This window comes from Podarcis raffonei, chromosome 16 (assembly GCF_027172205.1).
Source record: "Podarcis raffonei isolate rPodRaf1 chromosome 16, rPodRaf1.pri, whole genome shotgun sequence".
NCBI classification, from domain to species: Eukaryota; Metazoa; Chordata; class Lepidosauria; order Squamata; family Lacertidae; genus Podarcis; species Podarcis raffonei.
The window spans coordinates 22,760,214-22,784,037 of NC_070617.1; the positions used below are offsets into that span (position 1 = coordinate 22,760,214).

Below are 23,824 nucleotides of genomic sequence, written 5' to 3' on the forward strand. Positions count from 1 at the left end.
TATTTCCACACTGGAAAACACCTCCTTCCTCTCCTCCACCGCCCGCCCCTTCCGCGTTTCTCCAAGTTTTGTCCTACGTGGAAAGTGAATGGGAAGAGGAATGTGGAGGAGGGGAGGCGGGTGCGGAGGAGGAAACACCGCGCTCCTCCTGGTCAACTGGATTGGCGGGTGAGAAGCAGGAGGAGGGGGGGGTTCTTTAAGCCTTTGATTGATTGGCAGCTCGGACGGCCAAGAGCTTTGCCGGCTCGCGCTCCCTTTCCCGCCCATTTTCCATTCAAGAGGCCTGCGAGGCCGCCGGCCCTCGCCCGCGCCCGAGAGCCAATGCCGGCTGCGTAGGGGCGGGCTCGGGAGCGATGGCTCAGCCAATGGGCGTGGCCGGATCGGCTGAGGGAGAGGCGGCCCGGCCGGATCGACTGTGGGTTTCGTCCGATGGCGGCGCCCCTTCCTTCCCGCTGAGGCGGCCGCGTATGGCCAAGAGCCGAGCGGGAGGAAGCGGCGGCGGTGACGACGGGGAGGCTGCCTCCGCCGCCCAGGCCGGCGGCATGGGCTCTGCGCCCCGCGGACCCCTGGCCGAGGCGGAGGAGGACGACGACGCTGCCGAAGACGAGGCGGCGTCGGCGGCAGCGGCCAGCGAGATGGACTCGCGGAGCTCCTTGGGCGGCGGCGGCAGCAGCTCCGACGGCGAGCGCCGCGTCGACAAGTTCGGCTTCCTCGTCGCCGACGGCGGAGACGGACCAGAGCAGGAGGCGCCGTGAGTGGCGGCGGCGGGGGGAGTGAGCACTGGGCACTCTTGCCATGGGCAGGGGCACTCTTTCTCCTTTCGGGAGTGGGTGGGTATGGGCTCGCCTCGACCCCGGGAGCGGCCGGCCAGAATCAGAGGCAAGTGGTGTCCGGTTTTTTTTCATCCCCTCCCCCTTTGTAGTAGCCTCAAGTGCGGCAGAGGCGCTCTCGCCATGCGCAGGGGCACTGTTGCCATTCCCCGGAGATTGGCCTGTCTCTGTTATTGGCATAGGTTCTTTCGCCGCCGCCTCCCCCAATAAAATATTTGAGGGGGCCGCCCCCACCCCCAGAGTTGATGGACATTGCCTTTCGAATGGTGTGCGCATGCAAAGCACCATGCGATCGATTATACGGGGTGGGGCTTACTTGCCTCTCCCAATACAGTGGTACCTCGGGTTACATACGCTTCAGGTTGCAGATTCCACTAACCCAGAAATAGTACCTCGGGTTAAGAACTTTGCTTCAGGATGAGAACAGAAATTGCGCGGCTGCGCACTGGCAGCGGGAGGCCCCCTTAGCAAAGTGGTACCTCAGGTTAAGAACAGTTTCAGGTTTCAGGTCAAGAACGGACCTCCAGAACAAATTAAGTTCTTAACCCGAGGTACCACTGTCTTTTATTCAAGTTGGCATCCCATATTCTTGGGGAGGGTGGTGGGTGGAAGTTTCTGTGTCTCACACATACTCACGCGCGCACACTTAGCAGGGCACTCTTGCCATGGTCAGGAGGCACTCTCTGTGCCAAGAATGATGAGCTGTGGTAGGAAAACCCTGTGGAAGGGAAACTGCAAGTGGTAGCTATATGTTTGTGGTGTAGAGGCGCTCTGTCTGTGGGCAAGGGTACTCTTCCCTGTTTGGGAGCTGGCTTTTGTCACTCCTGGGGGTGGGTAGGTGTGGGTGAGGGTGAACAGCTGGTGACTAAGTTTCTGTAACACACACACCAATGGGCTGGAGTTTGCACCCAAGAGTTATAACCCCTGTTGCCTTTTGGGGAAATTGGCTTGTCTCCCTTCCCGGAGTGGTGAGGGCAAGTTTCTCTAAGCCCAGTGACGCTGAGGCATTTTTGCCATGGGCAGGAGCACTCTTGCCTTTCTGGGAATTGTCCCGTCTTGCTGGCAGGCTGGGTGGGTGAGGCTGGCCATCAGTGGCTGTAAATTTCTGTAATCCCCAGCAGCCAGGGCAAGGGGGCACTCCTGCCGTGGGGTGGGGAGGGGTGCTGTTTGCATCCCAGAGGGATGAGCATTGACGGGGAGCCCTGTGAAGGGAGAATGGTCTGTGGGAGCTATATGCATGTGTAACCCTGATGGCCAGGGATGCTCTTTCCATGGGCAGGGATATTCTTGCTTTTCTGGGCCGTGTTAAAAGTTGTTTCTAGGCAGAAGAGAGGTGGGTAAGCAATTGCTTTGGTAGTAAAGCACAAAGAGCTGCCTATTTTTGTAACCTCAAATGGGCTGGAGGAAGCTTTTCCCATGGGCAGAGGTTCTTTTGCTTTGAGAGTTGGAGTCTCATTGTGTCTGAGATGACCCTAGGCTGAAGAATATCACTTTTGGCTGCAAATGCCTTCAGAGAGGTGCCAGGGCTCCAGCCTGCCTAGATTGGGGTGTGTCCCACCACCTGGCTTGGAGGGATGTGTGATTAAAGGGATTCTGAGGACCTCTTGTTACTTTAAACTCCACTGTGGTCCAGAATAAAATAGGGCCAAGGCTACTTGGTTGAAGCCTCCTATCCAGCTCCTCCCTGGGATGTCCCAGGATATGGTTGAGTAGAAGGCACTTTTCATGAGCTTGGGTTTTCACACTTTTTATTCTCCCTCTCTCTGTTTAGCGCTCTTGAGTTTGGAAACTGGTTTAGGGACTGAGTACAAAGGCATGAAATGGGGAGGATGTGTAGATTTTGGATTGCCAGATTTAGGGGCGGCCTCCCCTGTTCTTCCCAGTGAGGGGTGGAGGAAAAATGGTTATTGTCTCAGTGCAACAGTAGTGAGAAGCTGTTGCTGCTGAACCTCCCCTCTTAACAGTACCAGAGCCCTTCTGAGATATTGAAACAACTGAGGGATGGAGGCTTTAGGCAGCAAACCCAGTCTATGGGCAACTGGGCCACAAGTGCCTGAGGGTGACCAGAGTGAAACCACCCTCATTGTTTCTGATCCTGGATGACGTGGGAATTGCAGTGCAGGGAGTATTCTTGTTTTGAAGTCAAGAGGAGCTTTATCTGAGGGTAGCGGAGTAAGGCAGGCTTTAGGAATGCAGATGTTGTGGCTTGGGGAATGGATCTTGATTGCCAAATCCCCCTTCTCTGAGATACCTTCATCCCAGTCTCCACTGGGTGGGTGGTGGCAGTAGGCTAGAACTTGCTATATGGGGCCTCTTAAAATCAACCTCTTTCTCCAAGTCTTCATGCACTGTTTCGGAAGGGGTGCCATCCATTGTAGGATGTTTTGACTTCTTATGTAAGCACCTTAAGTTGCAGTCTGTGTCCCTTTACTCTATCTGAGCCAGCCTGGAACTGGGCTTCCCCAAAGCAATTTTCCCTCTCAGGGGCTGGTCTGCTGTAAAGCATAGACGATCATGTCCAAAGACACTAGGCAGTTGTCTTGGATAATTACCCTTCTCTCAGTTGACCGTGAGGCAGGTTAATGATTGTAAAGCATTTTTTCTGCTGCGCCACAGAAGCAGCAACTGTTTTGTTTTGCTTTGTATGGCTTTGACTCTGTGGCCTGCTTCCTCCCCATTCTGAAAGAAGACAATTGATCCAGGAGGAAACATTCCCTTCAGCATGATTTTTTTTGGAACTGAAGAGCATGATATCCTCTGAACTGAAGGTGGGGGGAAGAAGCCACGTAACCCGTGACACTCTGGGGTGGGCGAGCCTGGAGAATGATTAATGCACACCTTGCAAATGAGACGTGTATTGCATTCCAACATCTCTTGTGTGAGAGTAGGTATACCTGTTTTGGTGAGAGCAGGGTCACTGTGGAAAGGTGGTAAGCTGGCTAGCATCCAACACCTGGCCCATCCCAGCCAGTTGGCACTGTTCACTTACCCACGTGACGCTGTAAAAAGCATGTCTCGATAGCAATATTTCCCATAGGGCAGCCTTCCTTTCATAGCCACCCAGCAATTAAAATATAACCCAGCCTTACAAATAAACCCACGGATAATTTATTATATTTCTATAAGGCATTTATATACTTTCTGTCAAATGGATCCTGCAAAGCAGTTTACAATAATGTTTGTACAACGAAACGAGACAATAAAAAATTTGTATACATGCAAATGGGGGGGGGGGGAGTTTTGAAGCAGCTGTTTTTCAGCTTCTTTTTCTGCTACCCTCAGGACAAAGGGGTGTTTCAAAAGCCCCTGTGGTGAGGTAAGGAGGAGCCATGGCTGTTTAGATCAGATGTGGGGAACTTTCAACCTCCAGATGTTGCTGAAATTCAGCTTCCATCAGCCCTAGAGAGCACTGCCAGTGTTATTGATGGTGGGAGATGCCATCTGGAGGGCCAAAGCTTCCTCACACCTGGTTTAGTTTACCAGCCTGCTTGCCAATGTATATGGATATATAGTCATTTGTGGCACATTAAAAACTTGAATGCATGCTGAAGTGGAGATGCTGTTTTTTCCGCTTCCCAAATGATTCCCTGTTGGATCATGTGGAGAGGTGATTGGTTTTTTGTTTTGTTTTTCCTACAGGTGGCCAAGTGAGTAGCCTGCCATGTCTAACCTTTGTGAGTTATAGGGACAAGATGCCTTGCTGTGAAGGGGGAAAGAGTACTGTTGAGCCTCGTCCCCCTCTTCCTAGGATAGGAGCATTGGGTCCTTTAACTGCAGAACCTAAACTACTGAGCTTCATTCAGTGAGCTGTGACTCACAAGTGGTTTGCAAATGGACCTTGGGTGGGGTGTATCAGTGGTGCTGCCACTGTCTCATTTCCCAACTTATAATACCATATTTTTTGCTCTATAAGACTCACTTTTTCCCTCCTAAAAAGTAAGGGGAAGTGTGTGTGCGTCTTATGGAGCAAATGCAGGCTGCGCAGCTATCCCAGAAGTCAGAACAGCAAGAGGGATTGCTGTGCGGCGATCCCTCTTGTTGTTCTGGCTTTTGAGATTCAGAATATTTTTTTTCTTGTTTTCCTCCTTCAAAAACTAGGTGCGTCTTATGGTCTGGTGCGTCTTGTGGAGCGAAAAATACAGTAGCTGCTTTTTCAGGGTAAAAGCAGGTGTTAGATGTGGAAATAGCCACACTCCACTATGGAGTGAAGCTGCTTTTGGCCACTTTTGTACACCAGCAAGCAATGTGATGGTTCAGACCACCTGAGGGGGTGAAGCAGAAGCAGAAAAGGATAAAGATATGAAATAGAAGCACCTCCTACGACATAATGGGTCAGTGTGACCAGCTGTTAACCGGAAGGTTGGTGGTGGAAGCTCACCCAGGGACAGCTGTGGGCTCTGTGTTGAAGCCTGAGATTGAAGGTGGATCCTGGTTGGCTGTAAGGGAGTTCCGCAGAATTGATTTGTTTTTGTTTTTTTTCAAATGGGCTTGTCAATTTCACTTTTGCTGTCAGAAATGAGGAAGTGAAAATGACACATCCTGTTCACTACCCTGGAACAATGGGAGTGGGTGGCCTTCAAACAGTATGCCAGTAGGCAGATTAAAAATCGGAAGAGGTTCACAGATAGGGTGAGGCACTCCCTGACTGGGGGGTAGGGAGAGAGAGAGGAGGATAGACTTAAAGCAGTGAAAACACCCTGTTTTTGTTTATTAAAAAAACACATAAATTCGGATTCGAACTTGTAAACTGGGGCTATACTGCGAGGGAGCACTGAGCCTACACAATATATCCAAAATCTACTGACAGTGTAGGCGTTGGACATGGGATGACAGAGGAATTTGTGTTGCTCAACTTGTATCTCTCTGATTTCCCTTTCCGCTCATGCCTGCAGCATTGGCCTGTACCAGGGGTCAGCAAACTTTTTCAGCAGAGGGCTTGGTCCACTGTCCCTCAGACCTTGGGGGGGGGGGGCTGAACTATATATTTTTTTGGGTGGGGGATGAACAAATTCCTATGCCCCACAAATAACCCAGAGATGCATTTTAAATAAAAGCACACATTCTACTCATGTAAAAACACACTGATTCCCAGACTGTCTGTGGGCCGGATTTAGAAGGCGATTGGGCCAGATCCGCCCCCCCGGGCCTTTGTTTTCCTACCCATGGCCTATACCGTACAGTATTAGATATTGCTAGTTATTAAATGGTGCCTGCACTGTCTGTGCTTTTCCTTCTTCTGGTAGGAATCTCAATGAATGTGGTAGCTGGAGAGAAACTGTTATTTTCCTAGCAACTAAAAATAAAATTGTGGCACTGCCTTCATTGAGGAAATACATCTTGGATACTTGATTTTGGTGTGAATATACCTAGCTCTGAAATATTGTACAGCACTTTCTGACAGCCTTGTATTGAAAGGAGCAGGGGCACAACTGGACAGCCTGATCATCCTATCACAGCAGACCTATTAGCTTTTACTGTGACCCCAAATGGACTGAGATATCTAAGAACATGCTACCTCCTGTTGGGGGTTCCAAGGTAAGCCATTGTTTACCAGGCCCAATTGACTTAATTCAGTTGCTTCTAGTATTGGGAGGAGATCTGGTGTGTTTAGGAAGAAAATAGTATGCTGAATCAAAGAGGCATAGGGATTGGAGTGTGGGTTTCTCTGGTTGAGTTCATGGAGACTAGGAGTCAATATTTGCCACCCACACATAGCAAACGGTTGATGTTCAGGGCTGTTGGAGGATATGCAGACTGAGTGAATGTTGCTTTTTATGAGAGCCTTTGCCAGACTGCGAGAGCTCCTTAACATGCAGGAGGAGTGTCTGGAATATGTAGCAGAGGAGATAAGTGAGAGTGAAGGAGAGAGCAAGCAGCCACTACTGCAGTGTGCTGGTGCCAGAGCTACTCCCTCTTGTTGCTTCGTTGTGTATATGAGATCAGGAATCTCATTCGCTGGGAGGCTACGGCTGTTGCACAAAACACCAAGAAAAGGTTGCAACAATGAAAGGAGATTTGGGAAATTAGTCCCGGTTACCTTGGCTGCTCTGAGTGTGGTAGTGACTCCCAAACTGGGTGCTGTGTCCCCCACTATCTCTTTGAGCTCAGAGGCCCCATGGGGGATTGATCCTGTCTCCTGCTCATATGAACAGTGACATCAACTTGAGGGCGGGCCTTAGGATGTATTGGGATTCCACAGTGCAGTCTGCTGCACTACTGTGGATGGGCACAGCATTACCATAGAAGCATCTTCATTAGCTAGGGAACATGGTGCCATCCCTGACTGACTGATCCAAAGGGTATGATCAGAGGTTTGGAGGCAATATTAACTGGGCTATTTTGCAGTCTTAAGAAGAGTTCCAGGTCAAAGTGATCAGGAAAACCTATGTGCATCTCATAAGTATACTTGAAAGATGACAATTGGAACAGGCATCCCCAAACTCGGCCCTCCAGCTGTTTTGGGACTACAATTCCCATCATCCCTGACCACTGGTCCTGTTAGCTAGGGGTGGTGGGAGTTGTAGTCCCAAAAGAGCTGGAGGGCCGAGTTTGGGGATGCCTGATCTGGAACATAAGAGCCCGCCTTCTACTTCTCCCCACTGGGAATGGAATGAATGAGAAGAGGGGGTTTTCCTCCCTGGCTGGAGCCTTGACAAAATTGCTCCTCTTAAGGAACTGGCAACAACAAAAAATTAGGTAGCAATTTAAGGGAAATACCCCAGGAAGCAGCCTTATACTGAGTGAGGGCATTGGTCCATAGCTTAGCATTGTCTTCATTGACAGGCAGCAGCTCTCCAGGACTTCAAGTGGGTTTCTCTCCCAGCCCTGCCTGGAGATGCCAAGGATTGAACTTGGGACTCCTGCATGCAAAGTGTTCTATCTCTGAGCTACAGGAAATACTAAAAGAGGGCAACAAACATTTGAGTCAAGGCAACTGTATGCAAAATGCATCTCTTAGGAACTTTCATCATGATCATTTTTGCTTGGAGTTTCTGTTCTAAACAAAACAATGCAATAATAATCTGAGACGCAGAATAAGTTTTTACTGTCCTATCTTATCCTGGTAGCCATGGATAGATTTAAAACTCCATTCAAAAAAACAAAATCACAGAATCCCCGAGCTGGAAGGGATCCAAGGGTCAGCTAGTCCAACCCCCTGCAATGCAGGAATCACAGCTAAAGCATCCATAACAAATGGCCATCCAGCCTCTGCTTTAAAATAGCATAAGGGTATAAGGTTTCTTTCATCTTAACCTACCTTCCATTAAACTTTTCAGAAGCATTTCAGAAGCTCTCAAATGGCCCAGAGTCTGTCTCTGCAGCTGTGAGGTCTAAAGAAACCAACTTACTCGCTCACAGCTCTGTGGCGGTTATCAGAGTTTGATTAGAGGCTTGTAGCCCCCCCCCCCTTCTGTTTGTGGTGCTTTTAGATCTCTTCACATTCCTAGGTTGCTGGCACGAAGGTTGCAAGTGAAACCACTGACTTGGAACAAACAGTTACTGAGACTTCTGCTATCTCAGGCTTGCAGATAAATCCACAAACCTAACCTATTACTTATTTTTGGCTTACGAGCATTTAATAGCCTATCCTTTAGCCCACACATAATGCTGTAGTGTTGCTTGTTACCTGACAACAGCCTGAAAGGAAACTGAATGATCCAACAACAGTCTCTCTCTTCCTCTTTATCAGACTTCCCTTACCTGGTGGCCAGGAAGGCAATTATTCCACACTGCAGGTGAGCAGCAAGTGGCTGTTGTGAAAGCAACACTCTCATCTTATTCTCATTGCCTAATCCTTGTTTCATGAACTGCCCTGTAGCTACAGGCACTTTGCATATGCCACGGGGCATGCTAAAGGAGTGCTTCATTCCATAGCTCGAGTCAAGAACCTAGAAAGTTGCCATGCTGAGTCAGGCCATCGCCCTGTATTGACCACAGTGGGGCTGTGGAACATTTTTCATCCTGAGGATTGCATTCCCTCATGGGCAACCTTTCAGGGGCCACTGCCAGGTGTGGGCAGGGCAAAGGGGTAAAAAAATAGATGGGATCAGAGGCAAAAGTGGCTGGAGCAACACATGGCTCTTTCCTTTGTACATTACTCTGTTTTCCAGACAAGCAAACATCAAAGGGTTCTATACACACCCCTCTCCCCATACAGGTAGGAGAGAGCATTGATCACAGTTTAAGGACGCATTGAGAAGTGAAGCCTGGGAAGGAGGCACGGCTAGGGCGAGGCCTGAGGCCTGGATTGAGAGACCGTGCTGCATAATTTATATGCACACACGTGGAATACACATCCTGTTAATGTGCGAGAAGCAGTTTGGTGCCTTTTCCAGATTACTCTGATTTTGCTGCAGTTTTAAATATTATTTTGGTCCATTTCCAGGAAAGGGGCTAGAGAACAGAAAAACAAAGATTAGAGGGAGAACAGATGCAGCTGTGGTAGGAGGCAAAGACATCCTGCTTGGATGGGTGCCTGGGGGCAAACGGTGGAAGACCTGGAAGACCTCCGCAGCTGGGAGGTTGACCAGCAGACTGCATTAAGCACTTTGAGTGGTACATTGAAAGTATGCTTAATGTAGCCTTCTCCATTCAGGTGTCTTTCCAGACCCCCTTCTTACAAAAATTGAGAGGTTTTGCTTTGTTTTTCTAGTTTTGTTTGTGATTTGGGAGTTGCCTGTTTGGGGCTGTGCATCTGCTTTTGTCTTTAGGTTGATGCAGGAGGCAAAGTACAAGACACTTTCAACTTGCATAAGGGTTATGTCCCGGGGACATGGGCATAGCTAAGATTTATTTTAGGGGGGCAGGCTTTATATTCGGGGTCAAAACAGAGTTATCTGCAACACAGTTGGTCAGTTAGCTGCAGGCAATAATGCTTCAGAACACCAGTTGCTGGAAACCACAGGAGGGGAGAGTGCTCTTGTTCTCAGGTCCTGCTTGTGTGTTTCTCAGAAAAGGCATCTGGTTGGCCATTGTGAGCAAAGGATTCTGGACTGGATGGACCACTGGCCTGATCCAGCAGGATCTTCTTATGTTCAAGGGAGGAGGGAAGGAAAGGGGGGTGGCAGAGAGAAAAAGGTAAGGTATTTCACCCCAGACGTCAGACCTTTCCCCATCCATTACCAGCAAGTGGCCCCCACTTGATTACCTTTGAAAGGAGTATAGCCTTCAATGGAAAGAAAGTTCCCTGCCCTTTCAGTAAATGAGATGAACTTAAGCAAAATCTTTGCAAAAGGCATTCAGCTTTGAGAGATCACCGTGCACAATAAATGAATAGTAATAGCTGGACAGGGCAGGTCTCCTTGTGGGGAGATGTCATGTAATATTATGTTTGCATACAGACATACTGGGTGGGGCATGCCTGCAAATTGGGTGTGGGACAGCTCTTAAATATCCTCATTTTTTTTTAAAAAAGAACAGCATCTGTTCCCCCAAAAGCAGATGTCCGGAGCCCTCGTCCCTCCTACCACCTTGTCTGTGTTATCCCTTCACAATCAAGAGGCAGAATGCCTCTGAATGCCAGTTGCCAGGAATCCTGGTGGTGAGAGATGTGTTGCACTCAGTTCCAGCTTGACAAGCTTCCATTGGGGCATCTGATTGGCCAGAACAGGATGCTGGACTAGATGGGCCACTGGGCTCACCAGTGGCCAGGCTCTTCTTTTCCAGCTGAGCCAAATACATGTAGAAAACCTTCTTTAACTAGAAGCTATTTTTTAAAGCCTAGGTTAAAGCCCATCAAGTCATCATCTTGCTGCAAGTGGACATTATAGCCCTAAAGCTGGCCGCACCTACGAAAGGTTGACTCAGAATTGTTGAGACAACACGCTCCTGAACTTGGAGGAGAAGCAGAACTTCCTTCATGCTAAGTTGCAATGACCCATTTTTTTACCTCAATGGTTGTTTGCAAATGGTGCAGGTCTAATATGCCTTTAGAATTGGGTAAACCATTTCCTTCACCCTAAGGGCAGAGTGAGATGTCAGATTCTGGGCATCTGTCATTTAAATTATAATGTGGGGAGCTGTCCTCCCCATATGTTTTGACAATACTTGTACAGCTTGCCTGTAAATAACATGTCTTTTTAAAATTGGATTTATTAGCAGCTCATCCTCATCTGTTCTGTGCTGACAAATAGCATCAGAAGCAAGATCTAGCCTAATGAATCTGGTGGTTTGCTCTTTTTTAAAAAAAGAAAAGAAGGGTGAGTGGGGTGTGTGAATTGTGCATTTAAAACTAGGTCAAAGCAGGGCCTTTGCTCCACATTAAAATCCCATCTAGTTCCTAAAGTAATGCTGCACTAGGCAGAGTGGTGGGTTTGGGATGCTGTTGCAAAAGTGATTAGCCTAGGGGTGGCCTGCACCAAAGATGTGCCACATTCTAACTGAGCTGTTTTATTGCAATGAAGCAAGCGGTGCCACTGGTTTGTTTTCTGACAAAGAAGCGGAACAAATCTAGTGTGTAAATCAAGCTAGAAAACGCTTCAATAGAGCCAGTACATGATTGATGGGGAAGCAGAAGCTTTTATTATCTCACTTCCCAATATTTGGTCATTAAAAAGCTGTGTGTGGGTATTAAGGCAGATATGGAAAACCTTTGGCCCTCCACACATTGCTGAACTGCAGTGCCTATCATCCCTGGCCATTGGCCACTTTTGCTGGGGCTGATGGGAGTTGTAGTTCAGAAACATATGGGGCAAAGGGGTGGGGCAGAGGCTCCTCACACCTAGGTTAAGGGGAGCAGAGGAAAGCAGGAACCTGAGGAAGTTAAAAGGAAAATGGGTTGTTGAGAGCAAGGGATCAGAATGAAGGAAGGGGTAAAGCCTTACGAGTCCAGAGTATAGAAACCTAGGGCTTAACTTGAGAATAGAAGCTAGTGACTAAAGGGGGACGTTGTGTAGTTTACAGTCCATTTTAAGCATGGTGGCAGGCCGCCTTCCAGAGTAAAAAGCTTGAAGGCTTTTTCTCATTTTCTGAGATGGGTATGGTTGAGAGCAGTTGGCTAGCAGGAGATGGTTTATTATGCTGGTGGTTGAAGTGTTCCAAACTTCATTGTGTTGTTGGCCTGTGGTCGGAACAACCGGCTGGGGATTTACTCAGAGGCCTGCAGCCAAAGTCTTATATCCTTTGACTCTTCACCTCTTAAGCTGACTTATGTGGCCTCCTAGTTTTCCAACTCTGACTCCTTCCTCTGTTTTTCTCCCCTCTGCCCTCATTCTGACCATTTCCTCTCGGACCTTCTTTTTTGATATTCATGCTGCTTACATCTCCTTTCCTAGGCCCATCCATGTGCCCTGCTTCTCTAGGGTAAGAGCAGCTCAGCATGACCTCTTAAGAGTCAGAGCAGCTGAGCCAGTGGCAGCCAGAGACTTCAGGGCAGCTCTGCTGATCACTGCCAGGAGCTTTGCCACTGGACATTACATGCTTTGTGTAATTTGACATGACTCACAAGTTGTGCTTCTTAAAGTTTGAGTTACTTTGGTGCACAATGTTGTGTTTAAAGCACAAAGTACACCCCACCTTTTGGCATACCTGCCTAATCAGTTTAACTAATAAGCTTCTTCATGCATACGTTACAGTTATATACAGTGGAACCTTGGGTTACGTTACCCTCGGGTAACGTAAACTTCGGGTTGCGAAAGCGGCAAACCTGGTAGTGTTTTGCCGCTCGTGCATGTGCAGAAGCGGTCTCTCTGGTTGAGAAAACTTTGGGATACAGCCAGACCTCCGGAACGGATCCCGTTCGCAACCAGAGGTACCACTGTATAAAAGATGGTAGGGAGATTTGAATAACCTCTTATTGAAGTGGTTGGGCAAATTTTACCTTTGTTCATCAGTGTTCAATGGCACTGTGGAAATTGGGCTGGCCTGATTGATCTGGTAGAGCTTCTGCTTGGCATGCAGAGGGTCCCAGGCACAATCCTCAGCATCTCCAGGTAGGGCTGGGAGGATCCCCTGCCTGAAATTTGGGAGAGCCACTGCCAGTCAGTGTAGACAACACTGAACTAGATGGTCAGACTCTGTATTTGGCAGCTTCCTATCTAGTGAAGCATGGGCCTGAGCATGTAGATTCAGCTGGGCCTTGATAGTTAGGAAAGGCACATGGCTTAGATGTCTCATCTGCTCCACCACCAGTAATAGAAGTTTAGCCGGCACCAGCTACATGAAGTGGGCTAGAAGAAGGCCCAGTGCTTTAAGAATCTGCAGGGAATGAATCTCTGGCAGCTATTCCAGGCTCCAGGATCTTGCTGTTCCGTTTCCGTCAAGCCATGCCAGATTCTTGTCTGCTGCAAAACTGGTTTTTCCATTCAAGCGCAGGATTTTTGCACACTGATGTGCACTTGGCTTAAGCATTGTCAGATAAGCAGCTTTATCTGGCTCCCTTCAGAATCTCCTTCCTACAGGAGGAATGGGAAAATCTCTCGCTTTTGTGAAAAGAGTGGGTGGGTGTCACTTTGGAGCTGCGGATGAGCCTGCTGTTAAAGCTCGCCCGTGAATTTTGGAGGAGTTCATACTTGGCAATTCTTGTTCAAAGAGCAAGGCTGACTACCTGTACACTGCCTCCCACCCTTCTTGAGACAATTGTCATTGACTGTAAAATGGCAGCTCGTATACAAGCAGGGACTGAGGTGCAGAGAGAGTGGGGAGCTTTGAAGCACTGACTTGGCATTCCCAATGCATGCATGGCCAGTGCATATTCAGAACTACTTTGGAGAGCCAGTGTGTTGTTGAGACTAGAAGGTTGAGTTTGGACTAGAGAGGGCCAGGTTCAAATTCTGTCACCAGCCCCCAAGTTTGCTGGGTGTGCTCTCTCAGCCTCACCTACCTCACAGGGTGGTTGTAGGATTAAAAAGGAGCAAGCCTGGAAAAGGAGGCTGGGAGAATACTTTAACTAAAAATGCTTCTCCCAGTAGAGCCAGATGAGGACCTTAATTTTCCACTCTCCCAAAGAAAAGATTTGAAATGCTTCTTATGCCCAGGTCTCTTGCTTTCTTCTCTGCTCTGTAAGTAGAGAGGAAGCAAGGAGCCCTGAATAGTGTTAAGGTCGTGGGGAGTGCAAATTCATCCTGATCTGTCCGCTAGAGGAAATCCAGCAAGCAGATTGAGATGTAATGTTTGGAGAGGATCACACCCTCTATACTAGGAGGGGTGTGTGTGTTGACTCTATGGCCCTCCAGATGTCATAGGACTCCATATATCTCTTTACAGAAGACTGAAACATCGCTAGCAGAATTCTTGGAATCTCAAATTATGCAATAATATTCCATGTGTTGGTATATCTCCTTGAAGAAAATTGTAACTACCATATTTTTCAAGGCTTCTACTAAGTAAGGATTGGTGGAATGACAGAACTGTTTGAGCTGATTTTCATCTCTCTCTTTTTCCCTTCCTGCCCCCTTTCCCTTTTGTGTTGTGTCTCTTAGACCGTAATATTGAGGGCGCTAACTGTTGGTGGGATTGATATTTGTAAGCTGCTCTGGGAGTCCCCTTTCTCCCTCCCCAGCCCCAGTTAAGAGCGGAGTCAGAATCCTTCACTCAGTCCAATGTCTAAATAAAATACTGCTGCAGCTGTGTGTGGGTGTTCCCAGAATGGTTTGGTTATAGAATTAATGTGTATTTTTGTTAATAAGCAGTTTTGAGCACATGGAGAGGTAGAGTTTTAAACCACATCCAATAAATAAATAGATCTTGTGGCTACTGCTCTTCCATGGAGGTTTGCCAAAGTCAGAGCCTGAGCATCTTTCCAGAAGTGCTTTGTAGAGACTCCTATATTTGGGCCTGTTTTTGATGGCAGTCAATTCTTTATGTAGGTGGAAGCTGGGTGTAACTAGGGATGGATGAATTTGTCAATTTCACTTTCTCATTTCCCCATCCCTATAGGTTCTGTTCTCTACATTTCTCCATCAGTTTCTGATTTTTAAAAATACAGTCGGACCTCAGTTCTCGAACAGAATGCATTCCGGGAGTCTGTTTGACTCCTGGAATCGTTCGAGAACCAAAGCACGGCTTCCGATTGGCTGCAGGAGGTGGGAGAGTGCAGGAGCATCCTGCAGCCAATCAGAAGCTGTGCCAGATGTTCGGCTTCCAACGTACGACTGTATAAAAAGTTCTCACAAAAAATCATTAGCCCTTTACTGTGTACAATCTCCTGATAATGCTTTTTTTTGTTAGCAGTTTTGCCTTATATTAAATGTCTTTTGCTAGGTTTTCTACTAATATGTGCATTTTATGTATGTTTTCCCCTAATATTTGTACTTTTGTATATTTTTTTGGGTTTGAGAATGCATTGCAAAATTTGGAGAAATGTGAGTTTTGAAGGGTGGCTGCTTTAAAGTTTGCATATTGTTTCAGCAAGTATGAGTTAGGAGGGTTCACTTTCAGATTCATACCAACCCAAATTTCTCACCCCCTACGTAGGTGTAATGTTGGCTTTTCCATCAGCAGCCGGGAGTTGAAGAGCAAACAGGGAATTCTGAGCTGACAGAAACCCAGCAGGTCTAACAGAAACTGAAGCAGCTTTCCACTGGGGAATAAAATGGCAGGTCTTGGATGAAAGCTGCCTTGCTTATCGCTCTAGCTTCAGTTTTTATTAGACATGCTGGATTTCCAGGAATTTCATAGACTTGCTAGCTCTCGAAACCCCTAAACTGCTGATGGGGTGGGGAGAAGCCCCTGCATCATGGACTCTTGATTTAGTAAGGCCACACGCTTCTGTGCAAAGAGCCAGTTAGATCTCTGTGGAATGTGCTGTCCTGGCTGCCCCCAGTTTTAATTTCAGTCTGGTTTGGCAGCATTGTTTGTTTCTAGAGTTATGTCTCCTTTTTCGGCAACACCCGGAAAAATTGAGTTGTGCTGGTTCTGTTAGCTGTGCCTCCGGTCACCCTCCTGCACTAAGACTGCATCTGTCAGTGCAACTTTGCTTGGCTTCCTGCTCCTAGAACCTCTCCCACATTCATAGATTATTATTGTCTGTTACTCCTTCTCCCTAGCCTGAAACTGGTAATCTAGCCTGGAATAGGGCCAATGCAGCTAGGCAGTGTGTCGCCAAACTGTTTATAAGCTGGTGCAGATTGTATTATTAAATCAACCTGTGCAGGCTTCAAGTTCTCAGGAAGGTCAGGCAAGCACAGTTGATTTATTTGACACAAGAAGTCAGATTTGGATTATCGGCTTTGGTGACTCTGTGGACCTGGTGCAAGCATAGCAGTTTGAATGTAGGTTTTGTGCCCAGGGTTCAGAAGAAGGAACCCTGGTTGATTTTAACTGTGGTTAGGGTTACTGCTGATCTACATCTTAACCATGGTTGGGATGAGTGAATTTGCTCTCTGGAGGGGATTCAACTGTCTCCTCATGATCCCTTACGAGTGAGTCAGTGGTATTTCTTGACTTGCCCATATGGGGTGTGTATGGATGAGTGGATGGAAGAGAGATTTATGGCCACAGCAGATGGTCTATATCCATTTTGGATTAAAAGGATGGGGCTATCTAGGTCAGGAGGTGTAAGAAAAACATGGCTGTTTTCTCTAGATTAAGTTTATCATTATTATTATTAATTACTTATTGGACTTACTAGTCACTTTTTATGGCATACAATATAAAGAAGCATTAAAACCAATGTAAAGCCAAAACAAAAGCGGAAAACATTGATATACATAAAAAGCAGTCTAACAAATCCCGCCCGCTAACAGAAACCATGATGTCTACCACCCTGCAAATTAAAGGCCAAAAGCCTAGCACCTAAAAGTAGCCTGTGATGGTGCCAGGCCTGCTTCCCTGGGGAGAACATTCTACAAGTAGGGAGCTACCACTGAAAAATTCATTCTTGTGCTGTCACCGTCTGGACGACCTGAGATGATGAACACAGAGTTAGAGCAGGCCGGCTAGAGATGGCAGGTGTGGATGGCCTTTGCCTCCTGGTATTCCCCATGTGACTGATGTTGGGGTAGATTAATGGGTTAGCAGCCAAATTTGTGATGAAAGGGGATAAGTGCTCGTTCTTGCTATCCAAGGGAAACTGTGCCAGGGTGTGTCCTTTCCAGTCATAGTAACACCATGATTCTGCTGACTTTGTCGGTAATCCTTAACAGCCCCTTTAAGGTAGGTCACTATTCCTTCCATTGCAGTGGTAAGTGTGTGCAATTGAGGCTGAGACAAAAACAACTTGCCTTAGGCCAGTCTGTAACAGGTAGTCATGCAGCTAAACTATTAAATCCAGAGCCTAATTACCTTACCCCCACCACTACCCTCCCTCTTTTGTTGGTAATATGTATTACTTCACTTACACCAAAATGTGGTGAGCCAGTCCTGCTCCATTAGGGGCCCCCGTCTGCTGACTGTGGTGCTGGAACCACTGGACAGAGGCACTTACCGTATTTTTCGCTCTATAAAACACACCAGACCACAAGACGCACCTAGTTTTTGGAGGAGGAAAACAAGAAAAAAATATATTCTGAATCTCAGAAGCCAGAACAGCAAGAGGGATCGCTGCACAGTGAAATCAGCAATCTCTCTTGATGTTCTGGCTTCTGGGATAGCTGCGCAGCCTGCATTCGCTCCATAAGACGCACACACATTTCCCCTTACTTTTTAGGAGGGAAAAAGTGAGTCTTATAGAGCAAAAAATACGGTACCTGTTTAATGTTTATTCAGCTTATTAGTTGCTTGCGTGTGAGAGTCTCTGAGTGACTTAAAACATTTTAGGAGCGTAAAGCTTGACATAAAATTGGGGCTGGGGGATCAGTTAGTTGCAATAAGAGTCATACAATAACCTATGGAAAAAAACAGGGAAGATTTCAACAGCAAAAACATGCCATTAATAGAAAGCACAACTGCAGTAATTCCCCAAATACCTGGGATAAATTTTTTTACCTGGCACTGAAAGGTGGTTAATGGTGGCACCAGACAGAACCCACCAGGGAGATGTGAACTGAGTTGACTTTGCTGGCTCACAGCCCTGTCTCATCACCTGTGTGCTAGCTCTCCTAGAAAGATTGGGCAAGGGTCATAGCTCAGGGGGAGAGCTTTAATGCAGAAGTTCCCAGGTTCAATCCCTGGCATCTCCAGGTAGGGCTTGGAGTGATTCACTTTCTGAAACACTGGGCAGATGCTGCCAGCCAGTGTAGGCACTACTGGCTCTGTATAAGGCACCATCCTATGTTCCTGTGCTTTCACCTAGCATCACTGTAGACTCAGAGGATTGGCCCTAGTGGGCTGTTCTTGATGCGAGTTCATTGGCACACTTGAACTGGGGCCTCAAAATGTGCCTAGGTGGCATTCCTGCTGTGTGTGGCACCAGAAGGCCATCAGAGAGGCAACCTGGTGTGTCTGCTGGCAGTGAGCTGTGCACTTACTTCCTCTTGAGGCCGTTCTGCATCCCAACTTTTTTCCAGCCCCCATGTGAAAACAAAGGGGACCTTGTCCAGCCCCCCGAACTCCTAATGAATCGTCTAGCCTGTTCACAGAGGTACACAAAGGCCTGTTTAGGCAGCCCTGAGAGCCTCGAGCACAAGCAGTTGGGTCCATTCCAAGCATCAGATTAAAAGATCTCTAGCCCCCTCCTCTCTACCCCCCCTCCAATGAGCAGGCCTTACTGCCTCAGCCAAATGATTCAGGAGGAAAAAACATTAGAGCGCCTGTTCATCCTGCACCAAGAATGAGGAACCTGTGGCCCTCCAGATGGTGCTGGACTTCTTAGTAAAGCAGCTTCCAATGCTGGCCATCTGTGGAGAATGTTTGAGGCTTTCTGCAATGGATGGTTCCCATTTCCTTCATGCTTGGCTCAGAATGTGTTGAAGGAGTGCATTATAGGCTCCCTACCGCTCAGTGCCCGCAGCAGAATTGCATGTTTAAGCCAGGCACAGAGCTGGTTCTCTCTTCTCTCCCCCCCCCCCAAAAAATCCCAGGTGCTTTGGCACAATCAGCCAAGGAATTCTTGGCATTTAGTTCTGTTGCCTACCTTAAGCCTTTGCTGGAGTAAGTGGGTTTAAAATGTACATTCTCTAGGACTATGAGAATGCAAGTGACTCAAAAGGGTAAAAAATGAATAAACCATGTACAGTTATTGATTATACAGTTATTGGCTGCTTGTTGAGACTTGTTCAAGGGAAACTGGCCTTGGTGGTGACTTCTGCCTATTGATACATCGAGGCACTGTTGTCCGATTACCATCTTATCGGCAGGCCTTGGCTTATGTCTTGCATCTGCAGGTGTGCAGAATGGAATCTAGATTGAAACTATGTGATGTGGGGGGGGGACCCTTCCAGTTCTGGGGAGGATGTGTTTTTAAAATAAGCACCTGGAGAAGGTTTAGGGCACTGGTGGAGAACCTCAATCCTGTGAACAAAAGGTGGCCTTCCAGGCTGCTCCACTTACTGGTTCTGCTTCACACCTGAAATGTGTTTGCTTGGCTTGGCTTGTCCTGATTCTGCTTGCTTCCATGGATGGAGGATGCAGAGGGAAGTGTGAATGTGTGTGGGAACTAGCCCGCTGTACTAAGCTAAAGTTTGCATTGCTTGCTCTGCCCCCATTGGCCTGTGGCCCTTGGAAGGTTTTCTAGGAGGAAATGTGGCCCTTGTTCCCCACCTGTGGTTTAGGGCTGATTCTCTGTAAAGGGTGACTTAAGACTTATCATGGGCAAGCGCATCTGTGCATTGCCCCAAGAAGATTTTTCTCCCCACCTTCTTTCTTCCTACCAAGGGTGGCATTTGGCCCTCGCTGGACTACAATTCCCATAATCACTTACTATTGGCCATGCTGGCTGCTGCTCATGCGAGTTGAAGTCTATTGACATCTGGAGGGCCCCAGGTTAGCCACAAAGTGGTGAGAGTTCAGCTCCTATTCTGTGCTTGAAATCCCCCCTCCCCATTTCATAGTACATTGACAGGACGTGCATTGAGTTCAGTCACCACTGCCAAGCCTTATTGTGCTCTTGGAAAAAGCTCCTGCTAGTTGAAAGGATCTGTACAAAATTCTCCAGGCCAAAAAATACTCTTAATTTTTGACCTTGTGACCTGGGAAAAATGGTCTGATTTATCCTGCTGGGGTCACACACACACACACACCAGTATTTGGTATTGCTTGGGGACAGAGTTTTGCCCTACTTAAAGCAAGCCAGTGAACTCCTGGACATGATGTTTAGGGCTCAATTTCCTTCACCAGCCATTCTCTGTGCATTGCTGTCACTCCTATCTGCCCAGTCTTTTGACTGCAGCCTGTGCTGGCTTCTCCCTTCTGCTACTTTTCTTGCATTGCAAGAGGCCCGGAGGGGGGAGGAAGTGAGTGGACTGGGCTTTGGCTTTTCAGCATTAGAAATTCCATAAATGCACATTTCCGGCAGAGAAAGTGGGAGCAGCCAGCTCAGTTCCAAGGTGGGCGGGATGGTTTGGCCTTGTCTACTTCCTTTTTTTCTATTAAAAAAATGCCTCCTGATTCCCTGGCCCAGCTTCTGAAAACTTTGCCTGACCCTGATTTGCAGATTGTATGGTCACTAGTTGTGCTTGCTGAACCTAGGGAGTTGCGTAGCTGGTGCCTGTTCTGTGTTGGCGGTTGCTTTCCTCACTTATGGGGTGCTCCAGCTCTGCTACCCCCCCCCCCCCCGTGCTGCACAGATGGGGTTTATTGGGGCTGGCTCAAGACTGTTTGCTGCCTGAGGTGCAGAATAATATTGTCCCCTTCTCCCAGGTTTCCATGTATACTAAGCCAATTACTGTGCTGTGCTGTGGGGGGCGGGGGAGGCTATGCTTGGGGTTGGTCCAGGGACTGTATCTGCTGCTGAATGCAGCATCTTACAATTGGTTCATCTGTTTTCTTTCCCTAAGGAATCCTGGGAATTGTGGTTTGAGGTTGCTGAGAATTCCCAAGCTGAGTTCCAGCCTACAATTCCCAGGAATCCCTAGGGAGCGAGGACTATGATTATAGCAGTCCCATTGTTGTGGTGGGTGTGCCTTCAATATTTGGCAGAATGTAGCAACCCTGTCAGATGGGTGGCATGTAAATATATTATTAATATTAATATTGCAGTTTGCATATTGGCAGAGTGACTCACGGATTACAGTTGAGAGAGGGTGCTTGCTTTGTGATGGAAGTGCAGGAGGTAGCGCATTATGATCCAAAGAAGCTCAGTGTGTACATGGACGTAGCCAAGGGAGGCGGGGGGGGCAGCTGCCCCCATCAATAAAAATGAATACAATACAATACCATACAAATACCTTTATTGGAATTACAAGTTTAGACATTTCAAATCCGTGGGATAAATTTAAAAAGGACATGCGTGAGGCTGTCTAGGGTCACAAGACACACAATTGTTCTGCTTCACCCTGTCTATTCCCTAGACTAGAGGGGTGATTCATTAAGAACCCTTTCGGGGGAAATCAACACATACCTGAGGTTCTGCCCTCCCCTAACAAAAATCCTGGCTACAACCATGAGTGTGTAAGTCATCTTTGAAACTTAGCAGAGCCTAGTTTTTGTCTCTCTTGGATGGGGGAGTGCTGAGGAATCTCTTGTATGCAATTGGCATTTTACAGCTTGGAAAGTCACATGGAAAGACATTGAAAAGTATGGAACGAATGGATGATTAACAGCAAATTGGGATGAATGTTAATTTTTGCATAACTGCCCCGTAAACAGACCCAAGCAAAAACTCAGTAAATACCAGACATAGTCTAACCGCTATGTAAGCTTTGTGCAACCAAATCAGGATGAATGAACAGGTCTTCTGGAAGAGCCCGAGGTTTTTAGACATGGAAGTGATTCCTATAGGCTGGGAAGGGTGGCTGTTAACTGGGTGGTTCCAGATGGGGCTTGCAAATAGATCAGAGAGGAAATGGGAGTTTGGCAATGGTGTGGTTTTGTTGTTGCTTGGCTTCTCACATTTGGCGTTGGGAGTTGTAGTCCAGCCACATCTGGAGGCCCACAGCTTTCTCACTACTGTGATAGACTGATCACCTTCAGAGGGGTAAATTGGCCTGTTACCTTCATTTTCCTAGGCTGGAGGAGGTGCCGTTGGAGGTGCTGAGGCAGAGGGAATCCAAGTGGCTAGATATGCTCAACAACTGGGACAAGTGGATGGCAAAGAAACACAAAAAGGTGAGTCGCTGGCCAAGCGTCGGGTGATGGCTGTTGCTCTCTTCCTCTTTCTTTCACCGTATTATGTTTTTTAACACTTGCTGAACATTCCTTTGCCACATTGTCTTCTGGTATAGCCGCAGTTGATGTGTAGAGCCACTCTTGGGCAGGGCGATACATCCTGTGACCCAGTCACTACAGACTTTACCTTTCCTCTGTTTCCTGTGCTCTTTGCTTCCTTTCTTTGCCAGAATGTTAAAAAAACAAAACAATTTGCAACATGAGATAATCACATGAATGATGCAAAAATCAGTGCACCATATTTATGGGGGGTGGGGAGGTGTTGTTTCTGCCCTCCAGGTTAGGAGAGAGGACTCCACCTTCCCAGGTGGTCAGTTTTAGCAGCAGATCATCCTGCATTTCATAACATCTTCCACATCAAGGGCTTTTGGCAGTGTATCATGATGATGCATCAGAAGGGCAACCAGACTGCCTTGCCCTCCCACAATTTCCCCTTTCTGCCTCTTGCATTTCAGCATCTTGATTGAGAGCAGACTGAGCACTCAAACAGGCAAGGCGGCCTGAACTATACTTCTACCCAAGGCAGGCTTCCTGGTGCAAAATGTCTCCCTGTGATGAGGGCTCAGGGCTTGTGTTGCCCTGCCTCTGTGTGTCAGCGAAACTCTTTCTGCTTTGATCTGACTTGGCCATGCTGCAAAGCTTGCCGCAGATTGCTGGGAAAGGCTTCCAGTCAGCCTCTTGGCAGGGCTTATTATCCTGAATCAAAGCTTTTGTTTACACAGGCTGGGAATCCCAGGATGTACTTAACCCGCTGTGGGCTTCTTTATACTGTCAGTTTGTCCCAAGATGATAACATTTGGATTTGTGCTTGCATGGGCATGCAAGAGTCTTCCTAACCTTGCCGGAATCGGTAACTCACACCCCTGTCCATTCTCTATATGGACTACTAATGCATGACACGTATAGAGCACTCTTTGATTATCTCATTTGTAAAACACCCCTGTTAAGTAGCTCCATACGTTGGATGAAAGAGGGGACCGAGGAGAGAATGCTTAAGTCCTGCCTGTTAGGTTGTTGTTGTTGTTTATTAAATTTATATACCGTCCATCATACAAAGTTCGGTTCAGATACAACACTCATGATCAAGGACATACTGAAAGCTCATACCCTCACATTCCCTTTGCACTGTAGGAAAAACATCAGGAAGAACTTTCTGACAGTAAGAGCTGTTTGATAGTGGAACAGACTACCACGAGAGGTAGTGGATTCTCTTTCCTTGGAGGTTTTTAAGCAGATATTTTATCATTACCTGTTGTGTATGATTTGGTTGAGATTCCTGCATTGCAAGGGGTTGAACAAGATGACCCTCAAAGTCTCTTCCAACTCTGCAATTCTGGGGTTCTATTTTTTTCCTATTTAGTGCAAACCACACTTCACCAAAAACATCTGAGCCATGATCAAACTGCAGTGGCTGGTAGGGTAGAAGGCAGGGAGCCAGGGACAAAGACAAGCAGAGCCACCTAATTCTGGTTTTGATGGCATTCTCTCCCCTACTGAGTTCTGCAAAGGTAACACTGAAGCTAAGGTTTGCCACCTGCTGGCAGAGCTGGTGAGGGCTGGCTGAGGTTAATGGGGCAGTACTTTATTCACCCTCATGAACCAGCCTCCACTGATCAAACTGTGGTTCACAATTCTAGCTTGCAGAATGAGAGTCAGGGGCCTTCACTTGCATGACTTCCGAATTGTGGTTTGGTGACCAAATAGAGCCATCTCTACTGGTTGATAATCCTCACTGACTTCCATAGCAGTGACTGCAGTCCCTCGTAATTGGTATGCTGACCAACTTGGCCAAGTAAAGCAAACTCATTGATAAACCTCACAAATCCATTGTGACATTAAGCAGCCTGCAGTGA

At 47.4% G+C, this 23,824-nt stretch overlaps 1 protein-coding gene across 1 annotated transcript in view; it reads left to right on the forward strand.

The window, feature by feature from the left end:
• Positions 1 to 338: 338 nt before the first annotated feature.
• The window catches only part of TBC1D10A (TBC1 domain family member 10A), a 37,707-nt gene continuing 14,221 nt past the window's right edge, over positions 339 to 23,824 (forward strand). The window contains exons 1-2 of the mRNA XM_053369356.1: positions 339 to 751; positions 21,812 to 21,911. Of these exons, the coding sequence (XP_053225331.1) occupies positions 354 to 751; positions 21,812 to 21,911 (498 nt within the window). The 5' untranslated portion in view covers positions 339 to 353. The remainder of the gene's footprint in view (positions 752 to 21,811; positions 21,912 to 23,824) is intronic.